We start from the raw sequence: 24441 nt of genomic DNA on the forward strand, positions 1-24441 counted from the left end.
TTTATCAAGAGTCATTCGACGAGCAACAAATTAATTTTCTTGCTTATCGAAATATTGAATATAACATACGGTTTTTACCAAGAGAGAAACTTGATTGCATTCCATAAAATTATACCTTGTTTTAATGAATATGAAACAAGTCCACAATAAATGCACTAGCTATTAACCATGCTAGCAGTAATTGCCGTCTCCTTGTGAAATTTTGCGCGTCCGTGTCGTGCTCCAACTTGTCTGCGCGAGAGACAAATTAAGAGAGAACCAAATGGTGCACTAGTGGTACCGGCTTTTTTGTCTATTTATACTTCATTAAACTAGGATAACGCCAAAAACATCGCATACGCGCATTTATTTTAAAGAAAATATACTTAATATGTAAATTGATATTTTATTGATTTTCTTGGGCCATATGACTAATAAAATTTGCATGGCATTTTATTTATAAATGTAGAAGAAATATTTCGTTGAAAAAATTAATTAAGTCTTGTTATTCTTATATATTTTTATTGTATACGTTGTAAAAATAAAATTATTTTCAAGAAAGTATAAATGTTGTATATTTAATTATTATAATTTTATTAATTAATTGAAATATTGTGAAGTAGAGTACACATTTATTATTTAAATATCTGTTCGAAATTTGAACATAAATATAACATTTTCTTCATGTTTTACTTACTTTTAAAATTAATTTTACATTAAATGAATTAGAAGTTGAATAATACAGATTTCTCATTTTAGTATATATCTTTTTCTTTCATATATTTCCTCTCGAATAATATAATAAATAAAAGAAATAAAAATTATACATCGTGTGAAATTATACATAAATAAAATTGATAAGCGAATTTAAAGATATTTCTCTTACAGCTTTAGCCGATATACTGTGCATTGTATTGTGAATATTGCATTATTGAAAAAGATGTCGTGCGTGCACTGTCTCCCGCTTAATTGGAATATCATTCTCAGAGTTTTTATTTCGACCGCAAAACCCGATTTGGTTCATAATTCTGAGTACGTCGCACTACAAAGGCGCAAAAAAAGTGTCAGTTACAACGAAATTCCATTAGCGTCAGTTTTCATCGCTTTTAAGTATTTCCTTTGAATTTCTCTTGCGAAACCGGTCGGCTGCGCCGTGCTTGCACGGCGAGTTTACGTTCAAAGCAAAACGGAATAAGAGCAGATATATATTTTTATGTCTATCCGACTTTCCGCTACACGACGCAACCTTCCGCGCGCGCAGCATGCGATTACAAATTATTAAACGCTTAACGTTTCACGGTGGAATACATTCTGGGACCGGAGAGAAGAATGCTCGCGCGCGAAACATCTCCAGCGGACTTGGACATTAAGTCTTTGTTCTGACAAAGATGGACCGCATGACTAGTAAAGGAATACAAAACGCAATGGCCGCTTCTTCTTAGGTAGTACGTCATGCAGTTTTTCCTTTCTTGGTCAAAAGAGAAAATTAATGTGGACATCACGCAGGGAAATATGTATACACGTTTCAGTACAATCCTTGAGAAACAGCCATTTCACGACAAAATATATCACATTATTACAATGAAAAAATTATTTTTAAAATTGCAAATTTAATTAATTTCAGCTTGCACTGTTATTATAATAATACATTTTATAAATATAAAAAGATAAACGTTTCTCATACAACATAATTAAGAAAAACTATCTGAAAGAGAATATGCAAGAAATGCAATCATACAAATTCAAAATGTGAAGCTATTCACACAATCATAGATAAGTATGATCCAGTAACTATTTCAACGCAATTATGTTGTTTTTACATGTTTTATTTTTACGTAATCAATATTGTTTTTTTTTTTTTAATTTTCTAATGAATTTTATTTATTATCTTATATACCATATCATAAGTCATCCGACATCGTACCTGACTTAAACCAAAACTGCGACATTCTCTACTATGTCAACGTCGAGGGTATTATTGGAAAGCATTTTACGATGATGATCGGTGAGGTTGCTATGCGATAAATATCGAGATTGACCGCGTCTTTGGCACATCAAAGCAATTTACGTTACACGAACGGTTGCGTCGCGTGAATTACTAAGCGAGATCTTACTAAGGATTGTGATTCGAGGTTGAATCTCGGTTAGGAGGAAGGCAATGGACTGGAACTAGAGAATGGAATAGAGAGAGAGAGAGATTGAGAAAGAAGGGAAGACGGAATGACTAAGGGTGAGAGGAAGAGATAGCTAGAGAAGAAGATCGAGGCAGAAAACGTCGAACGCCTTGACGTTCGACGATTCAATCAACGCAGCACATTGTCGACGTCAGAGGTTGGAGAATGTCACCCCTCGGCGGATATTCTTGGGGGAGGAGGTTGGGATATGAAAAATGATGTCTGACGGACGGAGTGAAAGGGGAAGGAGGAAATAGCGGGGAAGAATACGCGCCGAGGTACGTCCTGGGACGCTTCCAACCGAGGGATGTTTGACAGGTATCTTGGCGCTATCCGTACGCGAGCGTGTTTTGCGGCGTCACGAGTTTTCGTGTAAAAGGAATATAAGCAGCTTGCATGTTCGTATGTATTTAGCTGGCAATACTAGTTGGCGAGACAATCCGAATGTTACCAAACTCTTGGTTCGCCTGCATTTTAAATTGATTTATCAGGGATAAATAAATCATAAAAGAAAGTGAGGGTATTTTTCTCTCTCTTTCTCTCACTTATTGCTTTTTGATGATCTTTATGGAAATATTTTCTCACGCATTAGCGAGAGAAGATTTAATCGATAATTGGTAATATAATAAATATTGAATATTAAACATATCCAGTTGGCCGAAATATTTCGCGGTCAAAGTTATATTATTCATAATATATAATTAATGTGTGAATTAATATTATTTTCAAATTACTGGAATGCATGCAAGCGTTTTGAATAGTGTCAGATTATTTAAAGATCGATCGCATGATTTATCTTGTAGGCATTAGGACTTCTCACATGTTACATAGGCGATTGAGAAGCTATGTTACTCGTATATTTTTTAGTGAAAGAAAAACTTTGAAATTTGTGCGGTCCGGATAACATGTGTGCACAGTTTCTTTATGTGCAGATTGTTTTTTGTTATTCGTGGCGGACTAGCTATAGCTTTTAACCGATAAAAAAGCATACGGGTCAGTTCATTTTTTTTAAATACACATAAAAACTAAAAGACAGTTTTAAAGATAGCTTGTCCAACTGTATCTCTGATGTAATAAAAATTAATTGCTTTTATTTTTTTATAGACGTGTCATAAACAATGTAGTCACTTTTTTCAAATCATGTACAATATGATTGCTTGAAAAAGACCTAGAAAAGGACACGTATAAAATGTTCTGTCAATGTCACTTTGCGCGATAATATATAACTTGCCTGCTTCGTGAGTTGACCTACTAAGCTTAACAAACCAATAATATTAGAAGTACAGTTTGCTTTCGGACCTGATAAATTTCGATCGTTTTAACGCAAAATAATCTGCAATCTTGAACAAAAAGAACGTTTGTTTTGAATAATGTGGAGAGTAGTCTAAAGTTTATTATAGAATTTCAAGTTTGTTATAAACAAGCAAAGATTTTCATGAGTTATAACTTAAGCACTCAACTTTTATGATATATACTTGTCCAAAGTACGAAGCACTTTTAACAGATTGCGGCAACTTAAACTAAATAGCGTTCACGAAGTAAAACTCATATATAAAATCTTTTATATATATATATATATATATATATATATATAACAAAATTCTTAATATACTTTTTTTATTTATCAATTATAAATAATATATCAATTATAAAAATATCAATATATAATTTGTATCTATTTGTGATTCATCCGACAAAGTTTTGTTTTCAGAAACAAAATTAATTATCAAACGTATAAAAATAAAAATGTTCTGTCGACATTTTTCACTTATCGTTATGAATATCATACGCGAGTGTGCGCGTGCGCTTACAAATTGTTCGATAAATTTTATTTGTGATAACAACTCTAACGTCAAATGTAACAGATGTGTTTGCGAAATACAGCGTCATTGCGCATTAATAATTTATGATCGTTTCAAAAGATATGCGACTGTTAACCGCAAGGAAGACACCAGGCAGATATATGTGCTATTTATTAAAACGGTTGTCTTTGCAATCAGCACGACTATCAGCGACAGGAGATGCACATTTCAGCTTACGTAAGTAGGAGGCACTTCTTCTTGCATATAATCAGGTTAATAGTAATGCGCTAGACAAACAAGTCGTAGAGCGCGAGCTTTAGAAATTACGTATCTGTCTGTCCATGGGAACACAAACGACCGGGATAGCGTTATCTGTATTTGACATTCGTTACGATGATTGCCTTTGTAATTAGCGCGTCCGTGGTTGACGAGCGATTACAATTAACAGGGCATTCCTTGTTTAGGCAAAACCCGTTCAATCGGCTCTTGTTGGGCTCATTAATGTGATCGTGTGTTTTGTCGGTGGTAGCAGCGTTTGATAGTGGTTGTAAAACATTGAACCAAAGAGAGAGGGCGAAAGAGAGAATAGGGTTGGAACGGGGGAGAAGTGGTTGAACATTTGCTGGAGGAAAGTGTGCGGGGGTAAGCCGCAGTAGACAATAATTATGCCGATTGTACCACTAGGTCTAATTATCCGTCTGTACAACTTGCATCGAATTCACCGACTATTTCGTCCTCTGTCCAGGGTAAACTTTGACGTTACGGACAGATGCTTATCTTTGAGTTCTCTGATAACATGTGAAACTAACCCGTAACCTGACCCGGATTAGATAGCCTTCATGTTGCTCGTATACTAAGGGATATGTTTAATAGTTAACCGTGTGCCAGTTTTTTAAAAACAAAATATCATTAAGTTTAAGACAAAGTTATTAAAGTTGATGACACATTGTCGTTTGAAATTGTTACATTTTAAAATAATTCTACTTGATGGCTTCTTTATTGCACAAATCGTAAACATCGTTTTTAGAGCAAAATGTAATTTAGTAAATGACATTTTAATTAAATTAATGTAGAATTCCTTTTGTCAAGCGCCGCATTATATGATGAGACTAAAGTAAATATTTTTATAGTAAAAATTTGATGGCGAGTCAAATCCATTTATCACCATTTTTCAATCTCCATCTCTGAAATAATAGCTTCCAAATTAAATTTTGACAAAGATATATTTGAAGTGAAATAAAATCTATTCATACGCATAAATATACACACACACATACACATACTAAAATTTTATCTATCAAAATTATTTAACTTTTAATCGCTTATAATACTAAGGTTATAATGTCGAGAATATGACGACAATTTCTATGTACATTATAGTCGCTTTTTATTAAAAATAATGGTTAATCTGATACAATCTATACCTGCTTTATAATTTGTGCAGTTAAGTCTCGTGAGACACATTCATGCAAAAAAATAAAATTTTAATTGCATCAAGGCAAAACAAAAATGAACACTAATTGAATCTACCTTTCGTACAAATGCAATAATTATTAGCCTGGAAATATGTACTAACCCAGCTTTTTTAAGCAGTGCAGTAATTATTTAATAATAAAAACATACAATAAAAAGCTGAATATTTTTTTTCTCATACAAAAATATAAGCAAAAGAATTAAAAATAAATGTTATCGCTACATTACGCGTATCATGTCCGTTTTATTTTTCTCATACGTTATTTTTTTTTAATTTTCGATATGGTCATACACATGTATCACGATCGAGGGGTGAATGACGGGCGTTAGACGTTTAAACCGCGAACGTTATATACAAGCGTGATTATTATTACCATATCATAGCCGTCCGACGATAACTGCTATCACGCTTAGAATTTTCCAATATTTGCACATTGGAATATTCAACGTTTTTCAGCATGCCACTAGAAAACTTGAATAACCAATGCTTGTTTTGTTGCCGGATACATTTAATATATTTGTCTTTAATAAACACGAACATGCGCGCGCGCTGACTGATTTTCAGTCCACGTTTAATGATGCTTTGTTTTACGAATTAGCAATATAACATATATTCGTCAAATATTGTGATACACACAAACATCTCTCTTGCTTTATACACAATGGTATTATTTGCCTTTAAACAAAGCAACCAAATTTTTTTCATTTGTTTTATAAATACAATATATCAAAATCAAAGAAATATAATACAGAATTTTAGGAAGAAATCGAGCTAAAAGACAAACGCAGAAATTAGACATAATTAACATGCTTTTAAAATCTTCTTTATTTAATTTAAATTTCAGTCCTTTCTTTGAACCTTTCAATAGATCGAATTAACACAAAAATTTATCTTGATTTGCATCCCCGTTTTATGCTTTAGAAATCTTCAAGACAATCAAAGACGAGACGAAAAAGCAGAATATTATATAATTATATTTTTCTAAATAGTTGGTAATAGCGTTTGTTTTTAAGGGGAAATTATAAATATATAAGATTCACTTAATTTCTATTGAAATGTAAGAATTTTATCTATATTTATCCGTTTTAAGATATATCTAAATTTATCTATCATTATTGATTATCTTTCCATAGATTGCAGTTGAATTGTAAGATTTTAAATAGTACATGTATGTAAGTATATTTATCTATATATATTTTTAGCACTTATGTGACAGAGAGATATTTTCTCATTCCGCGTTTATATTTGTCCTCTTTAAATTAATTTCTAATTAATTATTAATAAGATCGTAAAACGGGATTTTCTGGTTTTTAATTTGCTCTAATTGCAAACGAGAAATGCGACAATTATCGGAAACCTTATGTGTATGTATATATATATATATATATATATATATATACTATTAAGTTATACGAATAATTTAAAAATATAGATTAATTATTTATCAAACTAATGTATTATGAAACTTATTTTTATTTTATTTACTTGATCTGATTATTTTATTGCACGTTCTAAATCTGAATATAGATCTCTCGCTGAGAAGTTATACGATAAAGCATCGGACGAAATATATTGTAAGTATTGTGGAAATAAATTTGATTATGACATATACATTCAATCGATCGCGCGGGCTGATAATTACTCATTTTAATAATTATATGAAATGATCATGCATTTCGCATGATATTACGTACGATAATACAATAATGTATGAAGCTTTTACCTTCTCATTCGAGTCTCACTGTGTGTGAATGACAATAAGGCTGCGGAATGTATCGCAGAGTATACCCCTACCAACATTTCAAATATTTCGGCAAGGAATTTTATCAATACAAAATATTCGGCTTTGCTGTCGCTTAGCGCGCTATTGTTGACGTGCAGCGGCTCTGTCATTCGCGCGTCGACACTCGAATAGGAAAGTAGTGACGCTAGACGCTCCGTCTAATTTAAATTTAAATACACAACACAATTCAGATCAAAAATGCTCAGTGAAACAATCGAATCGCAGGATTGAATAAATAAAAGTAGGGACATAATTTCGATTCTTTGCAAGAAGAAAAAGTGTGCGTCGAATAGTTTCCTCTCTTGATTTATTATTATATATTGAAAAATTGCGTTGCTTAATAAGTCGCGCTTATTGTTAGTTGCGTTTGCATTTTGTTAAAATATTTGAAAAATCTTGAAAAATGTGTAGTTGGCTAAATACAAATCACTGTCTCTCTATTTCTCTTTGTAAGCCACGAATAATTTACGTGTGTTGTATATAAGTGCGATAGACGTTGGCGAGAACACATTTTTTTATATTTGTCCCGCTTGTAAAGACCATCTCTTTAGACGATAGCCAGGCGATATCGGAGAAACGCTCGCAATAACAACTCGTAACGTAGTTTTAATTTCACATCGTGCCGTATATCATGACATTATAGTACTACATGTTTATGCAGCTGTCTTTCTGTCTGTGCGCTTGACATTTTTATTTTCTCCTAATCATTGTAAACTATTGCAATATATAATGATGCTAATAGATAAACTTAATTTGATATTTGAAAAGAGCAATACCATTATTTTAAAGATTGTTTGTGTAAAAAGCGTGTAAACATTCTTAAAACAACATATGTATAGTTGTTATATTGAATCGTTATATTAGCATGTGAACACATATTAGCACATTATGCAATCTAATCATTCAAAAGCACTTGGCAGTAGCAATTGACACAATTTTGTATGTCCCAATTAGACAAAATAAATATAATTGTATCAATGTATTACTGCTGTTATAGAAAGTGCAATACTCAATAATAATGAATATTGATTTCATTAATAATTCTACAATTCTAAGATATCTTGTACTGCTATATCTAAAAGCAGCTAATAATAAGTCAACCAAATTTTGATATATAATATTAATGTTGTAAAATAAATTTTTTACAATATTATTACGATTTCAAAATATTTAATATACCTTAAGGGAAAATATCTTAAAGTATCGTACAAAAAGATATGTATTTCAAATTGATCTTATTTGAATTTTATTGAAATCTCGTCGGCATTATCGTCGACTCGAACTACTCAAACTCATCGCGCCGACGTTCTCACTTATGGTCGACAACGATTACGCGAGCGCACGCAAACGGAAAAGAGAAATCGAAGGAGAAAGGATGAGCGATCGTCCGGCGGGTCAGGACACGATATACTCTCGAGGGGAACTTGCTCGAATCATTTTTCACCGTGCGAATCCGAGTCGCGAAAGCTCTCGGCCCCCGAGAAGATATCTCGCAGAAATTAAAGAACACGCGCGGATACACACTCTTTTCCTACTGTAGGTGCGACTAAAGGATGAAGCGAGTACCGACTAGACTAGCGAGAGAGAGAGGGAGCGTTAAGAAAATAGTAGAAAAAAAAGAAGTAGGTTATACAACAGGTATCGCGTCTTGTACTCGAGCGAGTGACGTAAACGAAAATAAAGAGTCGCCGCCAAGTTCTGATTTCCTCTCTCTCACTTTCTTTCTCTCTCTCTCTCTCTCTCTCTCTCTCTCTCTCTCTCTCTTCTCCGCTCTCAACCACGAGCAGATTGGCTGGTCGTGTTTCTAAAGCGGCAGGAAATACAGTGCGCGAAACGCGAAAAAAGATAAAAAGGATGTAAAAGTGATGTTCCGTGGAGAGACACGAGAGGAGTAAACACGGCGGAAAACGAGAGGAATATCCATGTAGCGTTTATTCAAACGCGCGCGCACGCGTCCGCATGATTACGGGAACGCGCAATTACATCGTTATACCGCAGCGAAACGAATCATTCGTAAAAGCGAAACGTGTCACGCCGAACGAATATGCCGTATGCGTATGCGCTACCCCGGTTGCATTTCGACCCTGAATACGGAACTTGAGTAATTGCCGCGACAACTCTCGCGGTCCGCGAGGGATAAAAGAGGACGACTACGACGACGACGATGCGTTTCCATTACGTGTTCATGGAGCGTGTTCATGGAACTCGTTATGCATTATACGTAATAACATATGCATACACCGATATCGGCATGTTCTCGAAGAGAGAAAGGAGAAGAAATATAGTATATATATATATATATATATAATATATATATATATATATATATATATATATATTATATATGATATAATATAGATAGACGCGTGCGCGCACGTCTTCTCTATCAACCCCCGAGAGCTTTCGCACCCCCGTCTTGCGCGCACAATTTACAACCGCCCTTGCTCTCCCTGTCGTTCGCGCTCGGCTCCGGCACCTTCTTTTCCGCTTCTTTCTCGCGGCAGACGTAACCGCCGTTTTTCCACCCTCGTTCCTCGTCCTCGAGAGAGAAAGAGAGAGAGAGAGAGAGAGAGCCGCGCTCTTCCTGAAATCATCCTTCCTTTTATTCGTTCCTCGACTAGACCGTCTCTCTGGCTGTCCGGCACACACGAGGCACGTGGCGCTTGCAACTGTACGCGACACATATCGCCTACGGGCCGTGGAGAAGCTCTGGAGGAGCGGACGTGCGCGCTCTAAAACGACGTCGAGTGTATTACGACTTTGGCGTAACAAGTTTTTTTTTTATTTCCTTTTCTCGTTCTTTCCTTCTCTACCCCGCTCTTTACTTTCTCTATTCCCCCATTCTGGTCCTCTTTATGTTACGAGCGTAGTTGGTAAGCGTCGAGCACATTGTCGGTAGCACTTGGACGATGAGACGCGTTGACAGCTTCCGCGATGAGGACGGGAAAGACGGTAGTTGCGGGGATTGCTGAGAAGAGAAGGGGATTGGGGGAATATGAAAGACTCAGCGGCGGACATTCATAAATAAAACCGCGTGCGGCGTCGTTTCAGCGAGATTTTGATGTGTTCTTTTTTTTTTATCTTTTTTTTTACTCTCTTTCCCTCCTATAAAAAATAAGTACGACGAATGTGCTATCTACTTTTTTAATGAGATCTCTCAACTAGGTTGCGATGTAGATTGCAGTATACAAAGCGATAGGATGTGTTCTAAAGTGGTGCTCCCATATATTCAGCGCGAATATTGGATCAGATAAAAGAAGAATTGCTTTTATAGGCAATGGGGTACAAGACAGTGAAGCGGTAACTAGGTCGCGTACATTATTATGCCCTTTGATTTGGTTCCTGACAATGATAGCTTTATAACTTGACACTTGTAGCTATGATATTTCTTTGAATGTGGTATTTGGCTTTTAGGAGATATTTAACGTAATGAAACGAGTTCTGAAACATATTCCTGACTCGATATGTGTTTCAGACACTTTTTGTGTTATATGACATATTAAAGATCAAATTATAATTTTCTAAAAAAATTATGTTTTTTATATGAAGAAACGAGAAGACATGTAAAAATACTCTAAATGTAAATTGCTGATAATAAAAAAAGAAAATTTCTTGATTGATGTATTAAAAATCAACATTCGATTGCCGAAATATTTTACGAACTATAACATATGCATGTGCGGATAATTAAATTATACAAGCATTTCAAAGCATAGATAAATTATTTATTAGATAATTCATGTAGTCATGAAGATTTATACTCGATTATTCTGCGATCGGTTTACTGTGCATTATAAATTCAAATTATACATATTTAGATCGTCGAAAAAAATCTAACAATAAAACATTGGGAATAATATATTTGACATTAAATAAAAAAAAACTATTAATGTCCGGAGAGATCGGAACGAAACAATTAATTTATAATTTGGATTCCTGTCACTTCAATTTATACTTGTTTAAATGAATAAATTGCGCGAAAAAATGCGATTCAAAATCTATCGTCGTGATGTACGTAAGTTACACATTAATTATAAAAGTCAATTACTCCATTACTCATGTATTATCAAAGCAAATAGGTTTCCGATATTGATCAGCGATTGCGTTTAAAAAAAGAATTCGACGGAGAAAAACGTATTCTCGCACCATTATTTTCCTGCCAAATATCGACGTGCAAATGACAAGACAGCCTAAGTATGTCAATAATACAGAGCTAGACGTCATCTAGACGACCAGTTATTGATAATTTAATACCGAAATATTTTCATTAGCTATGGATATATGCGAAGTTAATTAAATGAAATTATACATGCATTTTGAAGTATTATTGCGAAGATCGCAAATAGATAGAGGACTTCTCTACCCGATTTAATCCATTCTATAATATCTGCACGCGAGGGATGCGGTGATTATTACCAGATATTCTATATATGTAGATGATAAAAATCTATGTGCATATATGCAGCAGTTGTACAATTTATATGCGATATTATTATTATTATTATATTATAAAGCTAATTTAAAAATCCATAATATAAAATTAATACGAAATTTATTTAACATGAAATTATAATGCGCTTTTGTCACTTTTCTTTAGTAATACGTAGCTTATTACGTCTAATGGAACTAGTTGAAAATTACTTTCCGAATGCATTTTTTTCATTCTCGTTAAACGAAACTTGCAATGTAAATCTGTTTTACACACGCTCGTATAATAAAATATTAACTCCTTTTGCGTAACCGGCAACAGGCGAGAAGAGCATGAAGTATCTACATAGCACTTGTCATTCTGGATATGTTGTGGGAAAGTTGGATGTATATACATCACGAAAATTTAATTTTGTACATACTGAAACATATGTTTCAAAGAGCAATTGTTTTTATTTTAAATAAAGAAGTAACTATATTTTATTTTTTTATTTATTTTCCTGACTCTTCTGAGATAGAAATTAATATATATGATTTCAAATAATAATAGCATATTATTAAAATAATTTTATGGAATTAAAAAATATATATAGTAAACATTTAAAGATAATTTCACAAATGCGTGTTAAAATATTTCTTTTTCATAAAGAAAGTCAATCAATATGAAAGACTTTATTATTGCAGACTAACATTCTTACTCTTTTATATATTTCTTCGATATTTTCTCCATTTTACTTTCCACAATTCGTCTGAGCTGTCAGTACGAATTGATTTATATCTAGGAAGCATTGCATTTCGTGTATATAGGTATTTACATAAAACTTTTTCTTGCTTTAAAACCTTCCCCAGAAAGTTCTCAAAATACTTGGAAGCAATAAGATGCAGTTCTGCGTATAATACGAAGCTCTTATTCATGTCGCACTTTTCACGTCGTGGATAGTAACTTTGAAATTCTATTTATGTTATACACGTAGTGTAAACTTGATATAAACTAACTATTATATGCATCAGAAGTGTTGGAATACAAAGTATTAGAACACAAAATCATAGACAATGATGTCATACCAAGTTTTACAAATAATAAATTAATTAAAATAATTAAATTATACTATATAATTCTTGCTCGTTATAATTCATTATCTAATTGTTGTGTTGCAGGTAGCGTGGTTACGAGTCGATACGCAGACGATTCTAACGATATCGAGTCACGTTATCACGAAGAATCATCGGATCGCAGTTACACACATTAGTCATCGAACGTGGGATCTGCATATAAGAGATACGCGCCAGAGTGACAGCGGTTGGTACATGTGCCAGGTTAATACTGACCCGATGTCCAGCATTACTGGGTTTCTCGAAGTTGTTGGTAAGGATCAAACTCTTTTAATTCTCCTTGAAAAGATCATTTTTTGTTCTACGTCCATATTAAAAACGTTAATAATTTTTTAATACAATATAATATTACACATATGTTGCGTACATTTAATATATTACAAAAGAGGATAAGCAATGTTATAATTACACTCACAATCAATATCATTTCAACTTCTGCGCGAATTCTAAACGCGAAGCGAGAAAAAATCTCAAGTAAAGTAAAATAGTTTCAAACACATAGCTAATATATATGCAATGTGCACAACATATGTATAATAAAAAAACAGAATTGCAAAAAGCGAATTAAAATTACACTGCAATATAAAAGTTTTCTAAAATTAAGTGTACTAAATAACATTATTACTTTAAAGTCACACATTATATAGGTACAAATATTAGAATTTTATTTATAAAATATTTATATATTATACATAATAAAATCTAAAAATATAACTATTTAATTCAAAATACACTATATAATTATTACATAGATTTTGTATTGAAAATATTATCACATTACCCGAATGGACGTTTATGACGTGTGCAATATAATATAACATAAATTTTTATTTGCACTATTAAACTCGGACGTTTTATTATTATATCAAACAAATGATAAATCAATTATTGAGTAAGCTTTCGTCGGGCAAAGCGTTACCACATTCGCCGTTGAGAGAACCTATCACACACATCGATTGAATATAATATCATGCGCAGCATTATTATCTGTTCGAAAATTACAAATGCTTTCTCTACGTTGCACTCCGCACTCAATACAGATTATCATGTTACACAAAGAAACTGACACATCCAGCTGCATAACTGGTGTAATTTCACTGATGAGTGGCAATGGAACGCGATCCTTTGAATATACCAACTCTGTATGGTACGTTCATTTGTTTTATAAGTGACAGGATTTCTTTGATAGAAACTCATCGCATTACAAGCCACTCTTTCTTCCGTGGTGTTATACTGTTCGCTAATTGTGAGCAACGTCAAAGGTATAAAGACTCTTTAAAGAGGATTGTATATACAAAGGCCTTATTAAATATAAAGTGATTTGTCTGTATTTTATTTGTATTTCATAAAATCGTTTCTCATTGTAATATTACATAATTATTATAACTTTGATAATTGAAAATTAAATGATCACAGAAGACATCAATAGAGGTATTTATATGAAGAAAATGTGACTTCACAAGAATTGGTTAATTTTGATATATATATATATATATATATATTTTTTTTTTTTTTTTTCTATAGCTCTTTTCTTTTTGGATACAATATAATTAAAATATAACTTATAACATATAATATAATTATATATATTTCACACGAATTATAAAAATATATAATTTTAAATTGCTTGTTTGGATAATTACATTCGTCACATTTACATTCACATAATTGCATTAGAAATCTTTTTGATCAATCAGTATAATATATGAAAAAATTATTCTCCCGTAATTATTGGTTAAAAGTAATTATATCGAATAAAAGTAATAGTACCACATGTTGTGTATATATAATTTGATACCGACATAAGTTTATATATATATATTGCGCGTAATTTCCGGCTTTTCGAAAGCCTAAAAAGCGGAAAATTGTGCGGGAAATGATTTAAGGATCGCTACCGACAAATATTTGCGAGCAAATCGTGCGTTCGGGATTGCTCGTGAATTTGTAACCCACGCCATCAGAAACTCTAAGATCCTCGACTAGTCGTTGCGAAACTCAACTAAGCACAAGGCGGATTCAGCGTTTTCCATGTATACGTAACTCGCGATTGTCCCGCGGAACACGTCCTTTGCTGGCAGGGCGCATCCTTCTTCCCGCGACTATGCATCAACTGATCCTTCCTCGAAACTTTCTTGGCACTTGGTACCACCGTCCCTGTTACCGCCAACTTGTCAAACTTCGCCAACTATGGTCGTCTTGGCGGACACCATAGTACCTCTAGAGGAAGCCGTGATTGCTACTACAAGACACCGATATTCAATCCTTGATTATTTGTTTCGCGGCACGCCAGGAAATATCATATACAACATTATGAGCCCTTCAAGGCTGATCTTCAACTTAATTAACCAGTTTGTAACCGGAAATATATTATCCTTTCTTAATTACATTTTATATAATAATATGAAATGATGACTTGAACAATTCAATTGTGTTATAAATTACATTATTACATTATTATATTTCTGTCTCTTCTAGAATTATTTTATTTTAGCTTTTATATTAAGTTATTCGTAGCAATTTTCTTCTTAATGTGACACGTTATTGATAAACAAATATTTGCTCATAAAAATAATAAAATTATATTATCGTTTTTACAATACTAAAGAGATTTGGATATAAAATACAGTTGATCTCAATAAAAGATTTGAATATTTTGCCATTTTGTATGTACATTGTATATTACGCTTGATAAAATTGCCCCGCGTCTTTATTAGATAGAATATTATTCAATCTTGTTTTTTTAGACTAACGAATATATCTTTTCCTCTACCAATTATCGGTTGACTTGACGAAGGTCTGGCACAAATCCTGATCTCTGGAGATCATTGGTCAACTCTATCGCATTCTGGCGCAATAGCATTCGGGAGATGAATATCGGACTGCCGGAAATTACCAAATAAATGCTGGCATTCTATACTCTTGTGGAAAGCTAATGTATCTCCATAAATACCTCAGCTGAGCTTACTGATTTATATCTCTTAACAAGCTCACAGATAGTATCCCATTGATACATTGCAAAGCTCACGTTAACTAGGATTTAAGTGAGATGGCTGAACGTTCATAAATGGACGTATAATTAAACATTTATTTTCACGAAAAATTGTTTCATTTATCGCGGAATATAATTTAATACCTTATTGCATACTAATGATACGGATATTTTATAATTTCATACTTTACGTACTAGCATGTTCTTGTCTCGATTTATTTAAAAAAATTAGATAAATTTGATAACGAGAAGCAGAGCTACAGTAGCAACAGCTATTATATTTCAATTATTATCTATTTAGAAAAGCCAAGATTAATGACGTTATAAATAAATATAAAATAAAAATAAGGTATATATGAATACAGATGGTTTAAAATAAAGCTTAATTGTATATAATTAAAATATTTTAATAAAAATGTTATAATAAATATGATTTAAAAAAACTCATCAATAATATTAATACATGTTTTACATTAATTATTTTAATATAGATTATGTGCAATTTATTTCTATTTGTATAACTATATGTATATAATTTGATACTTTTGTATATACGTTAAAAGAGAAAACTGTTGTGTTGAACTTTGTTATAAAAAATTTTAAACAACTTTTTGCACTGAACGCGAGAAAGAAGAGATTAAAGATTTCACACCTCAGCGAGCCCTTTCGGGTGGTTTGCCAAGATAGAGACGCCTCCTCGCGTTGCCCGCAACGACCTTCCGCGATCGGCTGGATTTGTGGCGACGGGATGCAAATATATGTAAAGTACGTACCTCCGCATCGAAACCTTTCGAGGGCGATTGTACTCTTGGCGGGCTATTAGACACCTTCTCGGCAATTCGTGCTCTACGTTCTAATAACCGGTCGACCTCCTCACGCCGTAAACCGCCCTCTAACCCGTAAAGGTTCTGTATAAGCGTATAGTTTAACCTCACCTGCAACCCCTCGTTAAGATTCTTCTTTATCGGTTCGGCCTATCGTCGACCATATCGTCAAGAAGAAAAGAAAAAAGCGATGTGCCGGCTTCATTTTGTTTTATTGGATGACACATCGTATTTTTCAGTAGTTTGCATCGTTCGGACAGGAAGGGACAGAAAATGGCCACCGATGCAAATCATTATGATAAGAATGAGTCGTAAAGTTTTTAATCATATAAATATTTTCATCAGTTTTCATTACTTTTTGTTTTGTCTGTTTTTGTTCTTTTTCTGGAATTATATTTTACAGTTTTTAAATGGACTTTGTACAATATATGACTTCAAATGTAACGATAAATTACTTAGTTTTTATCTAATAATAATCGTTACTGTATATTTTAGCTAAACGTGAGATACAGATAAAGAGAAAATGGAGAAATTAGTTGTTTATTTCTTTTTTGCGTTATCAACCATCGATCATATTATAATTTGCTTTAATTTGCATCTAAGAAGAAATGGGACGCAAGAAGAAAAATTATACTTGCACGAATTCGTTGTATAGTCTTTATTGCACATTCTTGAAACTATCGCGCACGTTTGCATTGTTGAAACAACGATATTGCTTCTTTGATGCATGCGTAATAAAAAATTTGTTGTAATTATATAAAATTAAAAATCAATTGATACAAAGTTTCGCTCGTATATTGTAAATACAACTAGTGATAGATAAAAAGGCTAACTTATCGAGCAATTATTAGAGTTGTTCTGTCAAATAAATTTTATTCCATGTATAAACTAAACATAAAACATTATGTAAAAGCTACAAACATTCTATACTCAAACTTAAGCGAAAATTACAATCATTATAAAATAAACGTTTCAACCGTACGCGGTTTTTCTCAGTATTATATTACAGTAATTATTAAAAAATACAAAATTATACAAAAATTCCACATAATATCGAAATATATAAAATTATTTTAACGTATGCGCGAGCAACTTATCATGAGTTAAGTGAAGTAACATTAAATTTATACTAATAATAAAGAAATTATTTTGCAAACTAACTACAATAATCAAAAAATATATAATAACCAAAATAGTAATAATTATATTTTTCTTTGTGCTAATAAACTCGTGCAAGCATACAATTTGTAAATCGTTTTTGTGCCTTTGCGATATAATATGACTTTTCGATAATTCAACTTGTTGAGAGAATTCATTCTCTCAGCTTGTTTAAAAATTCAAAAAAAAATACTGAAATATGGAAATAGTAAATATTGCATACAGATTCGATATATCGTTCAAAATATTTACTTGCAGAAATTTTATCATTGAATTTATTTTTTACTTCGTGCAAATTTGATTATTCACTGCAGATTGCGCTCAACATAGAGATTGCTGTTATATATGATATATATATATATCTTTTTTAGTCACAACTGTTCATTTATCTTTATACATAAACTTTATTCACCATCTTATACAGAGCTTAAAATGTTGTACATTGCAATTTTAGTTTATTTGATTTTTTGATGTATAAAATAAATTCAAGCTTATCGCATCTAAAATTTGTCAAAATTTTACCGTTTTGATCAAATTGCTTTGATGTGATATTATATGTTCTTACATATGTGATCAATTACTGAATTATAGTCTAAATCTTTTCTAATGTGAATATATGCAAATTTCTATAGAGTGCCTATAAATATATCGACCCGCATATAATTATTTAAAGAATATTTGGATCTTTAAAATTTGAATTTATATTCTTTCAGTAAAGAGAAATATTTATTTTCAAAATTTTTGAAAAATTTGTATTTATTCAAGAAATTTAAACTTTGCATATTTAAAGGATTTGATTCTGCGGTGTACAATCTCGACACAAGTTTATTGATTTTGTACATGTATCTTTTTAATTAAATTATAATAATTTACGAGAAATGTACATATATTTTTTGAAGTATAAAATGTAAAAAACTAAGAACGCTTTATACAAGAGAAATATTTATTATGAAACACTGTTATGAAACACTTATAAAAAAAAATAACTGCAGAAATAAAAGATTGAATATATCGCATTACTCGAGATTATTTCACGAGTGATGCGATAGGGTAGAGAGTTGACAGCGTTTTTACTGCATCTTTGCGTAATTCATTCTCCGGAGATTGGCGCGCATGCATCAATTTAGTATCACGTTGGTCCAGGTCTAAACGTTCGTCCGAACCGATCGAACTTTTCAAACGTTATCGGTATGTCGCAAAATATAGCGGCCATTCAAAAGGACACTCGAAGATATCGGCGGTATGAAACGCGGTGTGTATGTATAGTCTACGTGCGAATATATAAAACTGGATCCGTGAAAGCAAACAAAAACAACAGCGCGCGTGAAACGGTGCGCGGGCACGCGTGAAATAATAAATTCGACCCAATTGTTTTCCCGTATCAATAAATATACTATCTGCGGATACGGCGCTTTTTTTCGCCCCGTTTGCGCCCGTCGCAGTCCGGGGCAAAGCGCGAAATGAATTGCACGCCGGGCCCGGTGTGATATCTCTGTGACCTCTGATGGCGCGGGCGTAGAGCGAAGCTGGCGCGGGATTGCTTTTTGCTCGATGGCCGATGACCGCTTAATTCTTTGGAAGAATTCGCTTCGTCCCGCCGTACGCTATTTGACGATTCTGTTCCGCTGTGATTTGCTGCGTCGTCAGAGCGCACCCTCATTTCGATCTTCCCTTTGTTGAATCACGCAACATTATTGCGAAAATACCATTGCTTTGATCTTACTTAATTGAAAACGTGCTGCTGCTATATGACATCAGTTTTATTTTTATGTGCAATTATATTGGGATTTTCCACTTAAACGAAGATTTACGCCAAACTGTCATTTCTTTAAAAATAATTACAATTTTGACTGTATATTGAAATATTATATATGTAAATTACAATGTACAATTAAATAATAAGTAAAAAAATTTACTAAAGCAGATGAGAATAAAAAATTAACACTACTTTTTTTTTAAATTTTTATAAATAAAAATCAGAATTGGAACTATTAATCTTAATGTTTAAATGAAGAAAAATATAGAGTCTACACACATTTGGAACATAAAATAATACAATTATATATATATATATACACTTTAAAATTATTATGTTATCGCATAAAAATGAGAAAAAATACTCAGATATTTTAATGATTGTTTGTGTACTCGAAATAATCAGCGCAATCGAATGCTATGGATAATTATAGGTTTACTTGTTAATTATTAAAAGAGACTTGTTATTACTTTTCGTCAGCAGATAAACAGCTACATTTGCGTTTCGTCTATGTAGCTTTGTGTTTCGAATTTCTACTGTTATGCAATCGCAGCTCTCGTCTATCTTCTCCGCCCCGTCGTTAGTACACGGAAGTACTATTCACGTCGGTACTTTTTCGCGTTCGCGGAAACTTCGTCCTGGAACCTCTTTGCCTTCCGAACACGTCTTTCGTAACTCACCAGAGGGACGCGACGTCGGTCTCTGAGAGAGGACTATTCACGAAGGTAGCCTCTTTCGTGACCAAGAAAGAACTCGGTCCGCGTAAGCCGTGGGAAACCATTCCAGACCAGCCGTCTTTCCGGTACAAACTGCATGTGCACCGGCCATATTCCGGTCTCTATTCCGTTTCGAAAGCAACTCGATAATGAAATTTTTCGCATTGTTGTCGCGGAAAATGTATCAGGACTGGTGCTGGTCCCGCTTTATCCTCGTGCGGTAAAGATTATTTTTGCGAAAAAAGAGTGGGTCGATCATCGCGAAGTGCTGGCGATGACGTAAACATTGTTCTATATTCTATACACTGTATTGAGAAAGATCAGTCCCGTGTGTATGCGCGAGTAATCTTTGTGTTGCTAACACTAAGGTAAAAATGTTTACAAGCTACGTCAAAAAAGAGATCCCTTCCCGCATAAAGTGGTATAAAAAGATAAAAATACAGAGAAGAATTTGCTGATACAATATTTTTTTTTAGTGAGATATACCTTATAGTTTGTTATAGAGCGTATAACAATAAAAGTAAATAATTTATTATATTAAACGAATTTTATCTACGTTTATGAAAAATTCTCTTTTCTGCGTAGGAAATAATATATTTTTTATGACAATTATAAATTAGCTTGTTTTAATTGAAAAAAAATTATTTTTTTATTAAAATAAGTTCTTTCACGAATAATTAAAGACTTGCAATCTTAATAATTATTTTTTATTATTAATATAAATATAAACACTAATAGTACCTACATGTTTGTTACAAATATGTATGATACGTTATAAGAGAATTAAGTTTTATATATACACGTTTAAATAAAGCTTAAAATAAAGTTTAAATTTTCAACGAATTTATGTCAATATTTCAACGAAATAGTAAAAATAATTTATTTTTCTCCAAAACTTTTTATGACATGTTTTTTTATAGTTTGAAAAAGAAATTATTATTCAGAGTACAGTATTTTACAATTAGATGTTTACGGTATTTCAATAATTTATATTGTCATTTTGTCATCTTGTCTATCTTGTCATCTTGTCCATTTTGTTATTTTTGTCTATTTTACTTCTATTTCTATAACCATCTCTTCTATATTTCAGAGATAATAATTGATTTAACTTTTGAAAATTAGCGCGCAAATAAATTTGTCCTATAGGAGCAATGATCTTCCTTAAATTTTGATGTAAAAGTACAAGAAGAACTATATTTCTTCGGAACATTATTTTATGGAAGAATGCATATTATAAAACTTATATTATCAAAAATATAAAATTATAACAAATAATAATTAGATAATAAATAATAATTAGTAATAATATAATTAATAATAGAATAGAGATTAATATAATCCGGGGAAAATAATTCTTACATTAGTGATAATTTCTGCAATTAATTACGAAAAAATATAATTAAAATAATATTTTTCCACATAAAAGCGATTTTTCTTTAAAAATTTATTTGGCATAATAGAAAAATTTTATATTTTGATTTAATATCTATACACTTTTTGGATAAATATAAATAAAAATTTTAAAATAAATAGTATATACAATAATCTGATCAATAGTTTTATATAAATACAAAAAATCTAACCACAAGAGAGAGAAGATTTTTCTGAATTTTTGTTCCTATTGAGGCGAACAGTTTCTCTAGAATATTTTCTGCGTTTGTCAAAGCAAAAGAGAAAATTGAACGGTCCCATTCTCATCTGTTTTATCCTTTATATATTTTTCTACGTTCTATATTATCATATCTTTTAAAATGTTTATGTGTATGTAAATCGGTAAATAATTAATTTATATATTTTAAGACATGTTGAACCAGTTAACTTGGTGAACCAGTTGAAATAGAAATTATCGGTATATATTAAAATACGACAAAGAGGAATAGTTTTGATATTTTAGTTGATTTATTTACTTAGATTAGAGGAATAAGCATAGTTTCTCTAAACTATCAATTATATCTCCTAAACATACAGCAATCCGCCATATATATCCGACCATTATTTACTAACTCGGATAAAGTTATGCGATGGATTTACTTTGTATGATATATTGCTTGCTTATGCAGTTCGAGTAATTTGAATAATTTACTTACGTTCTCTTAGTTCAGATTCTCTGTTCAGATCATTTATATATTATATACAAAGATGTTACAAAATTTAGAATTATAAAATTTTCTCCGTAGCAATTAGATTTTTCAGATTGTCATATATATCAGCATGATATAGCAGATGTATGTAAATCTGATAAATTGTATGTTTAAATTATAAGATTACATAATTTTTTATTTAATTTACAGCTCTTTAAATTATATATATATATAACAGACAATTATATAATATATATACAATTATCTCGTGTTGAAACACAGTACATTTCTAAAATTGGCTCGTATAAATTTTACTAAAGTTTTATTGAGCAGAACTTGTGGTCTCGCGTTCAAAGACTAATATATGTGTGAATCGTAAAAAAATATATTCACTACTCTAACATTGTGCACCCTTTCACAACATCCTACAGAGTTTCCAGTTGCGATTCACAATAAAGCAACGTGAGTTACGATTCGTTAAGTTACACGCGCCGAAATCGGTGAAAAGCTTCTTCATGGGATAAAAAGATTTTATGGAATAAAAGGGTAGCTCACGTACAAAAAGCGAAGGCTGGCACAAGAAGAGGCGTTAGAGAAAGAAGGATGTTGGACCTAGATCGGGATGCTGCGAAGGTTCGAGCGAATTCGAGCTCGACGATACGAAAACGCGGGCACTGACGGGACGGAATCGAGATTTTACGAGCGAATTCGCCGTATACACGCGAAGCGAATGGGGCGCAAAGCCTCACGAAGGTTCGCGCGCGTGCTCTCGCGGTACGTTGTGCACGTAGAATATTGCGACACGGTCAGAGGGTGACAGAGCATGATCGGCCAGCGAGAGATAGCCATCTATCTGGCCGTAACTGGGCGCAATGTTCTCCATGTGTTGGCACGCATACACGCAATCTCCGGGACGTTCTCGTCGCAATGTGGTCATTGTTTCAGTGCCACCGGATATCCTGGACTACCCCACCAGCACGGACATGGTGGTACGGGAGGGCAGCAACGTGACGTTACGATGCGCGGCGACAGGAACACCGGAGCCGACGGTCACGTGGCGTCGTGAGACGGGCGGCGCGATCAGCTTGTCAAACTGGCAAGGTACGTGTATCTTTGCACTATTGCTGCATCACTATCGCTTCGGACGTGAATTGGTTATATTCCGTCGCGCCGGTTTGCCATTCCGGATCGAATCGCCGCGTCGCGCCGGTTCCGTTTTCCTTTCGCCTCGGTCTCTGCAACCCCTTTCAATCCTATTTCGTTGTCTCGTGTCTCTTCGCATCGCGTATATATTGAACGTAATCCGTTCGCGAAACGTTTGTGCTGCGAGGCTTTCCCTTGCTCGCGCTAAAAGAGAACGACGGAAAGTCGTCTCGTTTTGTGTTGATTGAATGGAACGTTTATTGTAAGTCCGCTCGGATCGTTGAGTGCGTTTTGATGAATGTGAATCGATACGAAAGAGTTTTGTTGTTGAATTTATTGTAGGTTTATCGCAATGGATGAGAGCAAACTTGCTTATTGATTAGAATTGATCCAATGTGGAAGTTAAGTTAATTAAAGTATAAAATGTCCTTGTTTCTAAAATAATATGATAAAGAAAGAAATCTTAAATAACGAGAAATTATATTAACAATATCGGATTATGCCATCCAAATAGTACAGAAAATCTTCAATTCATCAATAATTTTTTATCAACTTACAAATCACTATGTATATTATATTTCTTTATAATTATAAAGTTTTTAATTCTATTGACATTTTTTTATTGCTTCGACAATATAACATTCAACAATAATTTACTCTTTCACTATTCTTCCACTTTCTACCATCTCTCACAACTGGCGAGAAAATTTAACGATTCGTTACACAAAATCATTTCTTTCTTGATGTTATTATCAGCAAACTGCCGCCGGCGCAATGTCTATCGAAATAAAATTGCCAAGCATTTATAATATAAACTCATTTACTTAACCCATTCGACAAGAAATTAATTTTGTTTACAATTTTAAACAAATTTCTGTTGTTATGCCATCTTTAAGTAAAATCTAATAATCAACATATAATTTAATTTCTCAGTTGTTTGTAAATAGAATGCTATACAAGCGCGTTTGTGATAGAATATTTTAACTTTCTATTAATGACAATTCTACAAAACATAATGATT

At 32.7% G+C, this 24441-nt stretch overlaps 1 protein-coding gene across 1 annotated transcript in view; it reads left to right on the forward strand.

Annotated features, from left to right (window-relative positions):
• LOC114940225 (neurotrimin) overlaps positions 1–24441 on the forward strand; it is an 84672-nt gene that overhangs the window by 44573 nt on the left and 15658 nt on the right. Inside the window, exons 3-4 of the mRNA XM_085487799.1 lie at positions 12799–13006; positions 23223–23378. Of these exons, the coding sequence (XP_085343925.1) occupies positions 12799–13006; positions 23223–23378 (364 nt within the window). The remainder of the gene's footprint in view (positions 1–12798; positions 13007–23222; positions 23379–24441) is intronic.

Source organism: Nylanderia fulva, unplaced genomic scaffold (assembly GCF_048542155.1).
Source record: "Nylanderia fulva isolate GAGA-0341 unplaced genomic scaffold, ASM4854215v1 Scaffold6, whole genome shotgun sequence".
Lineage (NCBI taxonomy): Eukaryota > Metazoa > Arthropoda > Insecta > Hymenoptera > Formicidae > Nylanderia > Nylanderia fulva.